This window comes from Salmo salar, chromosome ssa26 (assembly GCF_905237065.1).
Source record: "Salmo salar chromosome ssa26, Ssal_v3.1, whole genome shotgun sequence".
Taxonomy (NCBI): Eukaryota; Metazoa; Chordata; class Actinopteri; order Salmoniformes; family Salmonidae; genus Salmo; species Salmo salar.
In genome coordinates this window covers 9,113,312-9,128,867 of record NC_059467.1, presented here as the reverse complement: position 1 = coordinate 9,128,867, position 15,556 = coordinate 9,113,312, and the positions used below count along the sequence as shown (strand labels likewise).

The following is a 15,556-nucleotide window of genomic DNA, read 5'->3' as shown; positions in this document are numbered from 1 at the left end:
ATCTGCACAAGTCAACATGGGCCTTGCATTCACTGCAGACAGACTCCCTACCACAGCAACCAAGCTGGGGACATAAGCACGCGATAAATGGTTTGTGGTCTATAACATATCTCGTCATCACTATTGAGTTGATGTTATCCAATGAATATCATATATTGCAAAAGTATTCATCACCCTTGGTGTTTTTCCTATTTTGTGGCATTACAACCTGTAATTTAAATAGATTTTTATTTGGATTTCAAGTAATGGACATACACAAAATAGTCCAAATTGGTGAAGTGAAATGAAAAAAATAACTTGTTTAAAAAAGTTCAAAACTGAAAAGTGGTGCGTGCATATGTATTCACCCTCTTTGCTATGAAGCCCCTAAATAAGATCTGGTGCAACCAATTACCTTCAGAAGTCACATAAGTCCCATAATTAGTTAGATTGCACACAGGTGGACTTTATTTAAGTGTCACATGATCTCAGTATATATACACCTGTTCTGAAAGGCCCCAGAGTCTGCAACACCACTAAGCAAGGGGCACCACCAAGCAAGCGGCACCATGAAGACCAAGGAGCTCTCCAAACAGGTCAGGGACAAAGTTGTGGAGAAGAACAGATCAGGGTTGAGTTATAAAAAAAATATCAGAAACTTTGTACATCCCACGGAGCACCATTAGATCCATTATTAAAAAATGGAAAGAATATGGCACCACAACAAACCTGCCAAGAGAGGGCCGCCCACCAAAACTCACTGACCAGGCAAAGGAGAGCATTAATCAGAGAAGCAACAAAGAGACCAAAGATGACCCTGAAGGAGCTGCAAAGCTCTACAGCGGAGATTGGAGTATCTGTCCATAGGACCACTTTAAGCCGAAGACTCCACAGAGCTGGGCTTTACAGAAGAGTGGCCAGAAAAAAGCCATAGCTTAAAGAAAAAAATAAGCAAACACGTTTGGTGTTCACAAAAAGGCATGTGGGAGACTCCCAAAACATATGGAAGAAGGTACTCTGGTCAGATGAGACTAAAATGTAGCTTTTTGGCCATCAAGGAAAATGCTGTCTGACGCAAACCCACACCTCTCATCACCCCGAGAATACCATTCCCACAGTGAAGCATGGTGGTGGCAGCATCATGCTGTGGGGATGTTTTTCCATCGGCAGGGACTGGGAAACTGGTCAGAATTGAAGGAATGATGGATGGCGCTAAATACAGGGAAATTCTTGAGGGAAACCTGTTTCAGTCTTCCAGAGATTTGAGACTGAGACAGAGGTTCACCTTCCAGCAGGACAATGACCCTAAGCATACTGCTAAAGCAACACTCGAGTGGTTTAAGAGGAAACATTTAAATGTCTTGGAATGGCCTAGTCAAAGCCCAGACCTCAATCCAATTGAGAATCTGTGGTATGACTTAAAGATTGCTCTACACCAGTGGAACCCATCCAACTTGAAGGAGCTGGAGCAGTTTTGCCTTGCAGAGCGGGCAAAAATCCCAGTGGCTAGATGTGCCAAGCTTGTAGAGACGTACCCCAAGAGACTTGCAGCTGTAATTGCTGCAAAAGGTGGCTCTACAAAGTATTGACTTTTGGTGGGGTGTTAGTTAATAGTTATGCACGCTCAAGTTTGTTTCACAATAAAGAAATATTCAAAGTGGTAGGCATGTTGTGTAAATCAAATGATACAAACCGCCCCCAAAAAATCTATTTTAATTCCAGGTTGTAAGGCAACAAAATAGGAAAAATGGCAAGGGGGGTGAACACTTTCAAAAGCCACTGTATTTATATGAAATTGACACTAACTGTACTGCTCCGTTGTGTAATCTGTTGTTTGGAGTATGTCTAGATGGACACAAAATACCAGCATTTCTCTAGTTTGCCATTCCTTCCAGTTACACTAGGATGAAATCAGACCATGGAACAGTTTAGGGGTTTAATTGTAGCGAAATCCTTTTAAATCTAATGAGTTTCCAATGTTTCTTTTTTTTTACAGAAAATTGCCCTCTCATCTTTCTAATGCAGTCTGCGGCGCCACTCAAATGATGATCTGTTTACATTAAATAATATCACACATTTAATATACACACTACTATCTTGAAAAAAATCAAACTTCAAAAAATGACTTCTTGAATGAAACAATTAAATTATCAACACTAATATCCCATTTAAGTTGCTTCCTGCCTCCTCCGAGCTTGTTCTTTGAAACCCTCCAACGGGCATGCCAATATCGGGGCGTATCCATAAACCAAGAGAAATCGAGCTAGTCTATATGCCTACCCTACGCCTCCTACACACAGCCCGGTCGCCCTCTATCTCCCACTGCCTCAATTATATAACCTTAATGTAAGAGACAGCTTGACTAAGACATCACAGGCCCATCTTGTGATTGCAGTTTAATTCAGCATGCTTTGGAATTCATTCATTACAATGTTGAAGGAGCCAATGACCTGTGTGTTGGGGAGTGACTCATGTGGAAGGGGAGGAACTGGCCTAAGGGGGAGGGAGGCAGGCAGGCGGGCTCCCCCTCCCTCCCGCCAGCCGGCCATCCCTCCTTTGCCAGCCTGCCCTGCTTGACTACATTAACTTCCAACCCCCTCCTTTCCTCATTTACCCTCACCACCCTCTTTGTGCCCATGTACCATGCCCATGTGGGTTGTGGGCATATATGTGTGAAAAGGGGGGAGGGGGTTAGGGTTGGGGGTTCATGGTGCCGATTGCTGAGCCTTACCCTCCCAGGGTGGCGAATGGGCAACAGGCGGCCCGACCCGTGTTCTGTGTGGCAGATGCACAATGGTGGAGGTTCGGGTTCCCAGAAGCCCTTGGTATTGTGTCCGTTCGGGCAGAGCAGCGGGCAGAGCGGGCGGACGCAAGGCGTCTGTGACAGCCGGCTATGGGTGTCGGCTGTGACAAATAGAAGCGGACATGTTCTGCCCCAGCAGCTTTCCCGCTCTCCCCTCCACTTTCTCCCTCAATGACACAGGGAAGGGAGGCACTGTCGTCAGCTCTCAGCTACCCAGGGCAAAAAAACACATCTGAAATATTACACAGTGACAGATGAAGTTCTTAAAATAAATGGTCTGTAAATTCGAATAAAGTGAGTCGCATCTTTAAGTACATCTTATGAAGGCTTCATTAAAAATACTATACAGAACTATTATTGCCTCTGAGGGTGCTCTTGCAAAACTCTGAAATGGACACAAATATTGTCCAGAAATTACCTCATTGGACAGAAAGGACCACACCACACTCATGAGCAAAATATAAAATCATAAAATGTTACAATATAATTAAATATCATATACATAGGTGAAATATGGGTTATGCCACATTCAGCAAGGGCACAGCAGACAAAAATACCTCTTATGTCATCTTATCCTCTTTGTAGCAGTTTTTTGGCATTAATCTGCAGGGAGCTTGAGCCCTGCCATCATGGCTCAAACTCTCCAATTGGTAACATGTAAATGAGTTACATAATCAGCGGAAAAATGTGAAGTCAGCACTTCACAACACCCTTAATAACAGTGCAAAAATAGCCAAAATATAATAAGTAGGCCTAATGTTGAGGCAGTCAATTGAAGTTGGGCCAAACGGAGTGGAAGGAAACTGATAATTGATTTATCTTCTTTAAGGGATAATGAAGCTTATCCTATCCACGGTCTCATGTTCATCATCCACTTGGTGCAGTGGACCCCTTAATGGCATTGTTTTAGTGTTTATGTGTTAGTGATTTAAGTTCGTTTACAAATGTGTGTGAATGCATTTGGTATGTTTTTAAGTATCGGACATTGAGAGTATGTTAGTGTGTGTCTGTGTTTACGTGTTAGTGATTTCAGTTAGTGAGTGTGAATGCATTTGGTATGTTTTTAAGTATAGGACATTGAGTGTATGTGAGTGTGTGTTCTGAATAACATGTATAGTCATTTCTACTTTTTTATGATAATAGTGTGTCTCTGTATAATAAACACATTTGTATGTAGGCCTGTGTGTGTCTATTAATAGCAATGGCAATGTCTCTTTGGGTGAATGTATGTGTACAATGCTAATGTAGTTTATGAGGCTAGACAGGCTGAGCCTTGCAGATATGTAGATTTATTTCACGACTAAGGTTGAAATTGATTTTCTTCACGCTAGATATTTCAATTAATTTCAATTTCAAGTATGTAGCTTTTGACAGCCAAAGCAAAATCATCCTTTTCCCCCCCCCATTTTATACACTGAAGGCTGCCATCTACAGGGCATAAGATTACCATATACAAGTACTCACTGAATTATGCAAACATACTGTATCTTAAACAGTAGGCTTTAACTCCATGAATCCTAAACAAATTAACACATGGCCAGATTTTTCATAATGGACTTTTCGTGTTGATATATATTTTTTTAAATACAAAAATGCAACGCTTTCAGTAATTTGGAATAAGATGGAAGATGTGCTTAGGTGACACACACTTCTGAGTCGACCCTCTTGCACACCAGAACCCAAGAACCCCCACCACCTTCCTGGTGACTGATCCTGAGGGGGAATGCCTGTGGGGACACAGAGTCTCCGCCCCCCTGTTACCAACCCCCAGGACAAATTATACGAGCATGTTATCGACCACTGTTTGTTTCACTCGCCTGTCGCCACAGAAACAAAAACACCTTCCTCAAAGGTGAGGAGTATAGAAAGGGAGCCCCACCAAAAATGACTTCCAAGCACAATGGACCTATAGGCCAAGATACGCTGTATGGTGTGGTGGGTGCAAATTACTGGACAACTGCTCAGTGAGGTACTGTATTCTTCTGTGTAGAGGAAATATTTGCGAATTGTCATGCATGGCGTTGCTAGCATGCGGATGGTGCTTGATTTAGGGTTTCAAAGTATTGGACAAGAAACCAGCATTCTACTGGCAGTGGGGCTTAGTAGGCCTAAGCCAGAAAAAGGGAGATATTTTATTAGTATGGCTTTCATCCAGAGAAAATGCAGTATGGCAATATAATCATAGATAGAATCGAATGGACAATTGTCTTCTTCCTTTCCCCCCAACACCCCCAGACAGACAGACAACCAGAGACACAGTGAGAGACACAGGATCAGTTGCAGTGCAGCTCCCCTGGATGGAGAGCATTTTGGGTTTAAGTGCCTTGCTCATAGGCATAACAAAAGTGGTTCATACCTGGGATCAGGGACCAGCATCTCTCCAAATGGCAGTTTAGTTTCCATACTGTAGAATTGTGTTTGTCACCAATTTATGCATTTAGTCATAATGTCTAAACCAAACATTGTGCTATCAGGCAAGAGGAGGAAAGAAAGCAGATGACTCACAGTCTCAGGGCAATTGGTACGATTTGGTGTGTTAATCTGTTCCCTCCATTATTTTCTTAACTCTTCTTGAACTGCACTGTTGGTTAAGGGCTTGTAAGTAAGCATTTCATGGTAAAGTCTACACTTGTTGTATTCGGCACATGTGACGAATAGTTTGATTTGAAGTACAGTGTAATACAAACTTTTTTAGCAGGGACCAAATTTCTTCCACCAGAATTTATGGGGAACCCATTTTTTCCTAAAGAATTACTTGCGACCTCACCCCAAATCTAATGACAGAACCTTAAAATGTGTAAATATTGATTTTTACATCAACAAATAACCAGATTTGAATCTCTTATCAAAATTAAAATAAACCAATAAATACATTTACTCAATAAATGTATTTCTTCAAATTATCTTTCTTAATAAAAACGTTTGTATCTTGTCCCATACAGTAATCTGTACTGTTCATTTTTTGTTCCAAAAAACAATTTACAGATTTGTTTACTTTGTGGGGGAGGTGACCCCACTGCAATTCCCGCCCTGACCCAACTAGGGGTCGCAACTCCACCTTTGAATACCACTGATTTAGTATGACTATTTGCATTGCCTACCCCCTCTTCTATGCTGCTGCTACTCTCTGTTATTATCTATGCATAGTCACTTTAATAACTCTACGTACATAATTACCTCAACACCGGTGCCCCCGCACATTGACTCTTCTACCGGCACCCCCTGTATATAGCCCCACTATTGTTATTTACCACTGCTCTTTAATTATTTGTTATTCTTATCTCTTACTTTTTTATTTTAGGTATTTTCTTAAAACTGCATTGTTGGTTAAGGGCTTGTAAGTAAGCATTTCACTGTTGTATTCGGCGCATGTGACAAATACAATTTGATAGGTCACACTATGAATTGAAGAGGGGTCTTACAATATCATACGTATTAGAGGAGGTATAGTATCATACATCTTAGCTGGCTGTGAATTGAATTGGTGACGTATAGTATTATTTATGTAGCAGGTTAGGTGAATTGGGTTAAGGTTAGAATAAGGCTTAGGGGAAGGGTTAGCTAAAATGTTACAGTCGTCCCCGATGCGAATCGAAATACACAACCTTTGGATTGCTAGTCGTTTGCTGTACTGGATGGATGTTGTTCTTTTTCTGGATATTAGCGCAGGAGATGTAATTTGACCTTTAAGGCTTTGTCATATTACCCAGGTGGTAGGTTATTTGGCATGTTACGCAGGGGGTAGGTTCAACAGGGGAACTCCTTGTTCACCTACAGGATTCTTATTTAAGATTTAGAGGCCTCTTTCCAGTTGTTTTCATCAGATTTTGCGTCACAAGGGACAAAGCAAGAGAATAAAACTGTGAGTACCAGGATAATTATCTGGCAAGTGCTGCCTCCTGGTGTTTGGAAAGAGTGAATGCTTTTTGGGCTGCTGCTGAGTTCATTACAGAGACCCACAGGCTGTGTTTAAAAGTCAACAACTTGTAATACAGCCGTCATCTCAACGTACGTTTTCATGTCAGTTCTCCTCTTGTCAGAGGTGACAAGAGGGACATGGCCTAATTGCCAAATAATACACAAACACAATGCAGTTACAGTACATGAGCTTATTGATATTAGGGCAGGTGGTTCAACTAAAAGAAGGCTGCTATGCCTAAGGGGATCTGGGGGTATGCTCCCCCAATATTGTTTTTATAAAAAAAGACTAATAAATATATTTTCAGTCAACTTATCATTGTAACATCGCATACTAGGCTTAGGCGGTATACCGTATACAGGGGTATTTGGAAATCGCCACAGGATGGTTATTCAATACCGTCCAAACATTTAAAAAAATATATATAATAATTATACATGTAATATTTGTAGCTACTTTTTAAGTAAATACATGCAGTCAACTTGTGCAATACGTTAGAAGATAAAGCAGATTGCGTCCTTCAATTCAGTGGTCACATTATGAAGTTTACCATAGTTCCCCGGACCAGTTGAGTCAGTCACGACTGTTTGTAAGTATCACAACTGGAGAAAGCGGGAGCAGGTGAGTCCAGCTGTGTATTGACAGGGGTCCCGTTTTATATTTACAGTCTAGTGTTTTTTTGCTTCAATAAAGTGATCAGGGACGTGCAACTATAGCTTTCCTTAACAGAAAATACATTAGTGCAACACATTTGGCAGAAAATAGCTTAATTTTCATCAGATTACAACAGAAGTGCAACGCTATTTGGCTGGCAGCCACACAAGTAGGCTAAATGAGCTTACAATAAAAAAGCAAGGTATTTTTTGCATATTTTTGTTTATCATATAAATAATGTAGCCAGCTACTTTCCCTAATGTTTTTCTTAAAGTTAATCTTGCATTTTAACAGAGAAAAGTAGGCTGGCTAGACTGAGAGCGCAGCCGAAGCGCTGTCTGCTGATAGAATGCCCCTTCGTCAATTCTCATCCAAGTGTAGAACTGCAACTGAAGCACAAAATTAGTCTGATGCTGAGCAGAAATTACAAGGAGTATTTTAGATCTGCGTTTACAAAATGAAGCAAGATAATTCTTATGAGTTGTATCTTTTTTCTGCATAAAAAAAATGAAGAATTCTGCCACTTAGAAAACGTGACCCCTAAGTTTAACTGAATTAATAAGGTGATGGGGCATCATAGTGTTGGCTTTCTGCTGTGTTTGAGAAGTCAAAGCCCTTTGGATGGGTTATCTGTACAGCTGCCATTGCTCCAGAGTCAGTACTGTTTATTTGCACAATGTCTCTCGTTCACATTTGCTTGTCAATGTCCAAACTCACCTAAAATGACATTCGGTAGCTCATATATATATATATAAATAACTTTATGACTTTTTGACAGTTCATATGACATACCATAGCTACCTACACCTTGTGAATTTACCAGAAAACATAGTAAAACAGGTTTAATTGTGTTTATTTCAGCTAAATACCTCCATGTATAGTAGAACACTGATACAGCAATACAGCAGTTTGAGTAGTTTTTTTGCGGCACGTTTTACATATAATCAAGTCATCCTACTGGTCTGTTAAATACACAATAAAATAACATTTATCGTTTGAATAAAAGCAAAACCTTTTTTTTTATATAGAAAAAAGGCACACAATCAGAATATATACTAAACAAAAATATAAACGCAACATGTAAAGTGTTGGTCCCGTGTTTCATGAACTGAAAAAAAAAATCCCAGAAATTTTCCATATGCACAAAAAGTTTATTTTTCTCAAATGTTGTGCACAAATTTGTTTACATCCCTGTTTGTGAGCATTTCTCCTTTGCCAAGATAATCCTTCCACCTGACAGGTGTGGCATATCAAGAAGCTGATTAAACAGCATGATCATTACACAGGTGCACCTTGTGCTGGGGACAATAAAAAGCTAAAGTGTGCCGTTTTGTCACACAACACAATGCCACAGTTGTCTCAAGTTTTGAGGGAGCGTGCAATTGGCATGCTGACTGCAGGAATGTCCACAAGAGCTGTTGCCAGATAATTTAATGTTAATTTCTCTACCATAAGCCACCTCCAACATTGTTTTAGAGAATTTGGCAGTACGTCATACAGGCATCACAACCACAGACCACGTGTAACCACAACAGCTGAGGACCTCCGCATCTGGCTTCTTCACCTGTGGGATTGTCCGAGGGGGAGGGGTGTTGAGGAATATTTATGTCTATAATAAAGCCTTTTGTGGGGAAAAACTCATTCTGATTGGCTGGGTCTGGCTCCCCAGTGCGTGGGCCTGGCTCACAAGTTGGTGGGCCTATGCCTTCCCAGGGCCACCCATGGCTGCACACCTGCCCAGTCATGTGAAATCCATAGAATAGGGCCTGATGAATGTATTTAAATTCACTGATTTCCTTTTATGAACTGTAACTCAGAAAAATCTTTGAAATGATTGCATTTATATTTTTGTTCAGTATACATGAAAAAGGCTTGCAGGAGTAGTCAGTTTGATACGATTTCACACAAAGTCAGTGTTGACGACAACTTTGGCATAAGTGGAGAAATCCCTTGTATTAAAAGATAAATATATATTTTTTAAATAAACTAACAATTAAAAAGTTGAGAGAAACAGTGTAAAAGACGTGTGTAAATATATAAACAGCTACTTGATGTATAAAGAAAATGTGTTGCCGTGGTAATTGGCCCCAGAGGTCAGATCTCGCTCATTAAGCCACAGTCATGATTATTGCAATGTTAAGACAAGCTGTTCTCATGCACGGGCCATTTTGGTCCACTGATCTTTACATCACACTAGTATATACCAACTGCTCTGTTGTTGCAGATTATCAAAATATAGAGCATTGTAGATCAGATAGCATGTAATATCTTGAAAATGATCTGATTATCCATTCCAAGTTGGGACCCACTAGGAATTCTAGCCCAATACAACCCCTGTTGAATCAGGGTAGTTAGTGCTAGGCTAGAACCAAAATGGTCCCCCCAGGGAATGGATTGAGAAACACTATCATAAGTGCATCCTAGACCTTTACACATATCGTCCTCTTCTGTTTGAATGGCACAGTGGTAGACCCCATGACTAAACGGGGTCAATGGGATATGATGACACTGGGTGGCAGAGACTAGACCCCTCCCCTTTCCTTCGTGTTCTACTCTCAGTACGGCTCTGCCTTCAAACTCCGATATAGACAGCAAGTAAACACCATCCCCACAATCTGAGAGAGAGAGAGGGAGAGAGAGAGAAAGAGACTTCTACCATTACACTTCTACCATTACCCCTGAATTTCGAGAGACCAGGGCAAGGATGTTTATGGTGGCCATCTTGGGTTATCTCTGTGCTGTAAACAGTGAAATGGCTTATTTTTGCTCACCTGTACACAGGCGATGCCCACGCCCACCGCTCCAATGATCTTCAGGTGGTCCAAAATGAAGTTCTCCAGTTTAGTGATACAACCCCCCTGGAAAGAGAGGAAAGGTAGGACCACATTGTGTGTGTGTGTGTGTGAGAGAGAGACTTTCAAGATGACTTTCAATCTTGATCATAGCTGTGGGAAGTAGGGGAGCTGAGGGGGATGGAGCACCCCCTGAAAAATCTGAATTAAAAAAAATATATTCATAATACAAAAAAAAAATATATATATATATTTTATTTTTTACTAAAGTACTGTACTGGGCCTTTATTAGTATTAGTGGACCGATATTAACATCTGAATCGTGGGCAAAAACATATTTTCAGCATCTCCGCTTTGTCAAAAAAGGTAGTTGTATAATTAAGAACAGTATCTTGCAGGATTCAATAGTTGGAATTGTAATAATTGTTGCCCTGTCCCTTTCCATGCTATTGTTATTCTAATGGAATCCAGAAAGAACAAAACCCTGTCCTCAAACATTTACATCAAAAGGTGCAAAGTTATGGCCAAAGACATCAAACAAAATATTTTTCTTTCTTGATCAAATAACATGGAAAACAACCAGGTTTTGTGCAGCATTAATTTACCATCCATACAAACCACTTAATGTAAATGTCCATTACTGTATTGTACATAGTCAGGTCATCTAGGTTTGTACCTGTAGACTTTCCATCATCATGAAGAAAAACAATGAACAATACAGTAAATGAGCACATTGTGACATCAAGTGGTTTATGATGATGTGGCTCAGTTGGTAGAGCATTGCGCTTGCAACACTAGGATTGTGGGTTCGATTCCCACGGGTGACCAGTACGAAAAAGTATGAAAATGTATGCACTCACTCTGGATGAGAGCATCTACTAAAATGTAAAAGGAATGAATAGACCATTTCAGTTTACAAATACAAATAAGTTGCATTTGCAAAGTATTTCAAGAAACTGGAAAACATATCAGGCAAGTATTTTTATATTCCACATGTATTATCAGATTACAGTGCTGTAAAGTACTTAAGTAAAAATACTTTAAAGTACTACTTAAGTAGTTTTTTGGGGTATCTGTACTTTACTATTTATATTTTGACAACTAAAGAAAATAATGTACTTTTTAGCCATACATTTCCCCTGACACCCAAAAGTACTCGTTACATTTCGAATGCTTAGCGAGACAGGAAAATGGTCCAATTCCCGCACTTATCAAGAGAACATCCCTGGTCATGTGTACTGCCTCTGATCTGGCGGACTCACTAAACACAAATGCTTGATTAGTAAATGATTGTCTAAGTGTTGAAGTGTGCCCATGTCTATCCGTAAATAATTTTAAAAAACTAGGAAATCGTGCTGTCTGGTTTGCTTAATATAAGGAATAAGAAAAAAATTGCAGCACACCCACCCCCAAACTACTTCCCACAGCTATGATCTTGATTCACAAACCTGAACTCAAGCAGAATTTGCACTAAGCATTGCAAGCACACTAACACTCAACAACACTGGCTGCTCTCTGTATCTGACACTCACCTCCACCTTGTAGATGTTTGATGGGTGGTCCCTGCGGCCGCAGTTCAGAGTCTGGGTCTTACAGCAGCTATCCGGCACCAGCCTGCCACCTGCCTCACTGGTGCGGATCCACACGCTCTCGCCCCAGTCCGATGAGCTGTTGCTGCCACAGCACTTAAACTGGCGGAAAAGAGAGAGGAGGAGATGGCATTTCACAACAGGGTGGTGGATGTTTTTCCAATTGCCTTGCAGTTGTTTCAGAAGACGAGCTGAATGATATTCAGTTCATGAACCAAATCCTTATACAAAACAATGGGCCATCTTTCAAATAACAACTTGCATAATGACGAGTTACATGTATGGCTATAACATACTGTAACCATGCATAATGAAAACACATAACTGTGCCAGTGTAAATAACAGTAGATACAATGAACGTAAACATAAACAAGTTGATTATTAATTCACATTGGAGAAAAATCAACAAATTCCCACATTAATATTTCCAAAAACGCCTAACCAAACTCCTCAAGTCTGCTTATGTTGTCTTGTCTTACCTCGTGCTGCAGCTTGTCCACTGCTTTGGTGATGTGCTCCTGCTCCGGCTGCCTGTACTTCTGCACCATGGTCTCCTGCAGGTTCTGTTTCAGCTCCTCATTGAGCTGCAGAGGAAGACACGACACAGGGGTTATGAGAGAACGGACACAGTAAACATGACGTTGGTTAGACTACAACACAGCTACCCATCAGACTATAGAAAAAGAAGACAATCTTCTGGTCAGTAGAATAACACTTGAAGGAATGTAATGCATCCCATTGTTGATTTAATAGAAAGATACACTGTATCAAAGGTCTAGAATAGCTAAAACTGTAATTACAGAAAGAACTCCTCTTGAGGAAAGAGGAAATGATATACATAAAGGTAAGAGGAAGTACATTTTCATTGATTTATAACCATAGCACAAAACTTAGGCACTCGGGTAAGAGCATAGGCCTACATCTAGCTGGTTAACAGTTTCTATGACAACCACAGATTGTAGAGCCAAGTCAGAACGTTAAGGAGAGATAAAGGGAATAAATGGACGGGAGAGGGAGGGGGGAGAGAAATAGAATAGGTTTTTATTTGACCTGTTGACAGTGTGGGAAACACTGCAGCAGTGAGATGAAAACAGGGTGAAAGGCCAAAGGAATATGAGCAGACAATTACACAGAGAGAGTTCAAATGACACACACCAAGCTGGTATGATAACATTCCTGCAGGTCGTACATCTACACAGCAGGGGTATATAGTAATAACAAGGATAGTAGTGGGAATCACATCTTAGTGATATCATCACACTACAGAAATGCTACAACAAGAGGTGGCATGCATGGGAAATCAGAGCGAGAGAGAGATAGAGAGAAAAGCAACAGATGGAGAAAGAGAGAGACTGGGACATTATCAGTGAACCTTCCCTTGTTGTGGTTTCAGTTTTTACAAACATACACTCTCCTGTTTCTGGGCAGGCTCTGGGTATAGATAGTGTTACTGGCGATGGAATCAGGTGGTGAATCAAGTCATTCATTACCTGCTGGTAATAGATGTAAGCCAGGACACCGGCGAGGATCTCCAGCAGGAAGATACACAGCAGCAAGACAAAGTACTGTGGGGAGACAATGAAAGGTAGGGGATTAGGTTGAAATGGATATCCCCTGGCCCTCTGTCTTTGGACTTCACAGTTAAAACAGGCAAATCCAATTTAGATGAGCTGGAGTTAAATGTATCAGAGCAGTCGATTGGTGGTTGTGGGGTCACTGTTGTTGTTTTGTTATTTTGAGAAAAATGGACTAAGAATGTTTGCCAATCATAGTTTTAATTTGTGGCGTATTGATTATGTGGTGAGATGTTCATAGTTTTAATTTGTGGCATATTGATTATGTGGTGAGATGTCAATGGAGCTGTACAAACAGTATGCTGCCCTTTAAGGGATCCTTCAGGATTTTGGCAATGAAGAGCCAAAGCCAATTTTTATGTCTCTGTGTGCAGTTTGAAGTTACTAACTAGCATTAGCGTAACTGCTAACTAGCGTTAGCACAATGACTGGAAGTCAATGGTAACATTTATAGCGCAATAACTGGAAATCAATGGTTAGCATTGGCTCCCGAAACTAACTAGCTTCCTTCATACTGGATGCAAAGACATACTGTAAAAATTGTATCCAGGAGTTCATCTTCACTGCCAAAATCCCAAAGTATCCCTTTAACAACTGGCCCAGAAAAAGTTCCCTCTTTGATGATAAGGGTTAGCTAAGTTTAAGAAGTTGGTAAGGAGAATATCCAAAATCAGTTATGAAAAGGCATAAAGTTATTACAACCCCTCTGGGTCCAAGCTATGGTTAGAATCATAGGAAACATCTGTTATTGGGTTGGAAGTGCACAGAGTTACTACGTAAAGGAGTGTGTGAGTGTGTGTGTGAACAGTCCTTTGCCTGTATGGGCGTGTATTTGTTCCCAAGACATCCCCTTTAAAAAAGGTACAATATTTAAGTATTGTTCATTCAAATAGCTCTAAATGACCATAATAAAGTGGCAAGGATTAGAGAATAAAATGCTTTCAAGATTACATGATATCTTTAGACCCCAGGTCAAGGCCAACAAGCATGGACAACATTAGCTACGGAGTGGATGGAAAAAAAGTTTAACCAAGGACAGAAGATTTAAGTGCCTCTGAACAGGGTATGGTAGTAGGTGCCAGGCGCACCAGTTTGTGTCAAGAACTGCAACGCTGCTGAGTTTTTCACAATCAACAATTTCCTGTGTGTATCAAAAATCTAAATCAACAATTTCCTGTGTGTATCAAAAATGTGTGTGCGTGCGTGCGGGGGGGGGCTGCAACTCAATATTAGGAAGGTGTTCCTAATGATATAGATATTGAGCTAGTCATCTAACATTAATTGTACTATGTTCCAACAAAGTGTTTGAGTATATATCTTTTACACGTTGAGTGCTAGGTTATAGATTTTTGACACGTTTTGACACATTGTAGAAAGCTAGCCGAGCTAGCTAGCCTACTGTGCTAGCCTACTTTTGCCACATGAATTCGCAATGCAGTCTGTGGTGTAATTATTTTGACAAATTATATCTTCATAGATCAATTTCGGCCCATGCAATGTATTTAGCTAGCTTCTGCATTTATATTTAGCCTCAGCCATAGTGGTGCCTGAAAGTCAAGTGGGGCTAATTACACTAGTTAGCTATAGTGGCCTGAAAATATGATGACATTGCTAAAGTAGGTAAATAATTAATAGGAAACAACTTTGCCATCATTATGATATGGTCAAATGTTCTTTAGAGAGATGGCAAAGTTTGTCAAAAATAGCTAGCAATGGTAACGTTAGCTAGTTAAAGTTATACTACTTAAAGTCCCCAGGACATTCACAGTATTATGCAAGACTGCCTTCTCTTCTTGTGCACCAGACGCATGGAATAATCTACAATCCATGCTTCAACTAGATATGTTATGAATGAATTTAAAATATTGATGGGCGACTCTGTTACGGAGGAGTGTAAATGCTTTTTTTAGGCTGGATCATGTTGTTGTATGTTTTAATTCTGTAATATATTGATTGTTGCTGCCTTCTTGGCCAGGTCTCCCTTGAAAAAGAGACTGGGTCTCAACGGTCTTTTCTTGGTCAAATAAAGGTTAAATAAAATAAAAAACTGCATATACAGACAATCTGGTGACATCACAATGATGACAAAGGGTTCTCATACTAAATTATTTTCCTCTTTTTTGAAATATCTGCATTGAATAGAACGTTCAGTCGGGCATGAATTTTTAACAGAACGTTTATTCAGACAAAACATGAATAGCAAGTGTTGATGTGTATAGAGGTGATCTCTGTAGTACTGTAGAGGG

General features: G+C 40.3%; 1 protein-coding gene across 1 annotated transcript in view; it reads right to left on the bottom strand.

Moving 5' to 3' along the window:
* Window positions 1-8,192: 8,192 nt before the first annotated feature.
* Window positions 8,193-15,556, bottom strand: part of LOC106587086 (CD151 antigen) — a 41,491-nt gene continuing 34,127 nt past the window's right edge. Inside the window, exons 4-8 of the mRNA XM_014175028.2 lie at window positions 13,227-13,301; window positions 12,216-12,320; window positions 11,680-11,838; window positions 10,127-10,213; window positions 8,193-9,970 (exon numbers count right to left, since the gene is read on the bottom strand). Of these exons, the coding sequence (XP_014030503.1) occupies window positions 9,911-9,970; window positions 10,127-10,213; window positions 11,680-11,838; window positions 12,216-12,320; window positions 13,227-13,301 (486 nt within the window). The 3' untranslated portion in view covers window positions 8,193-9,910. The remainder of the gene's footprint in view (window positions 9,971-10,126; window positions 10,214-11,679; window positions 11,839-12,215; window positions 12,321-13,226; window positions 13,302-15,556) is intronic.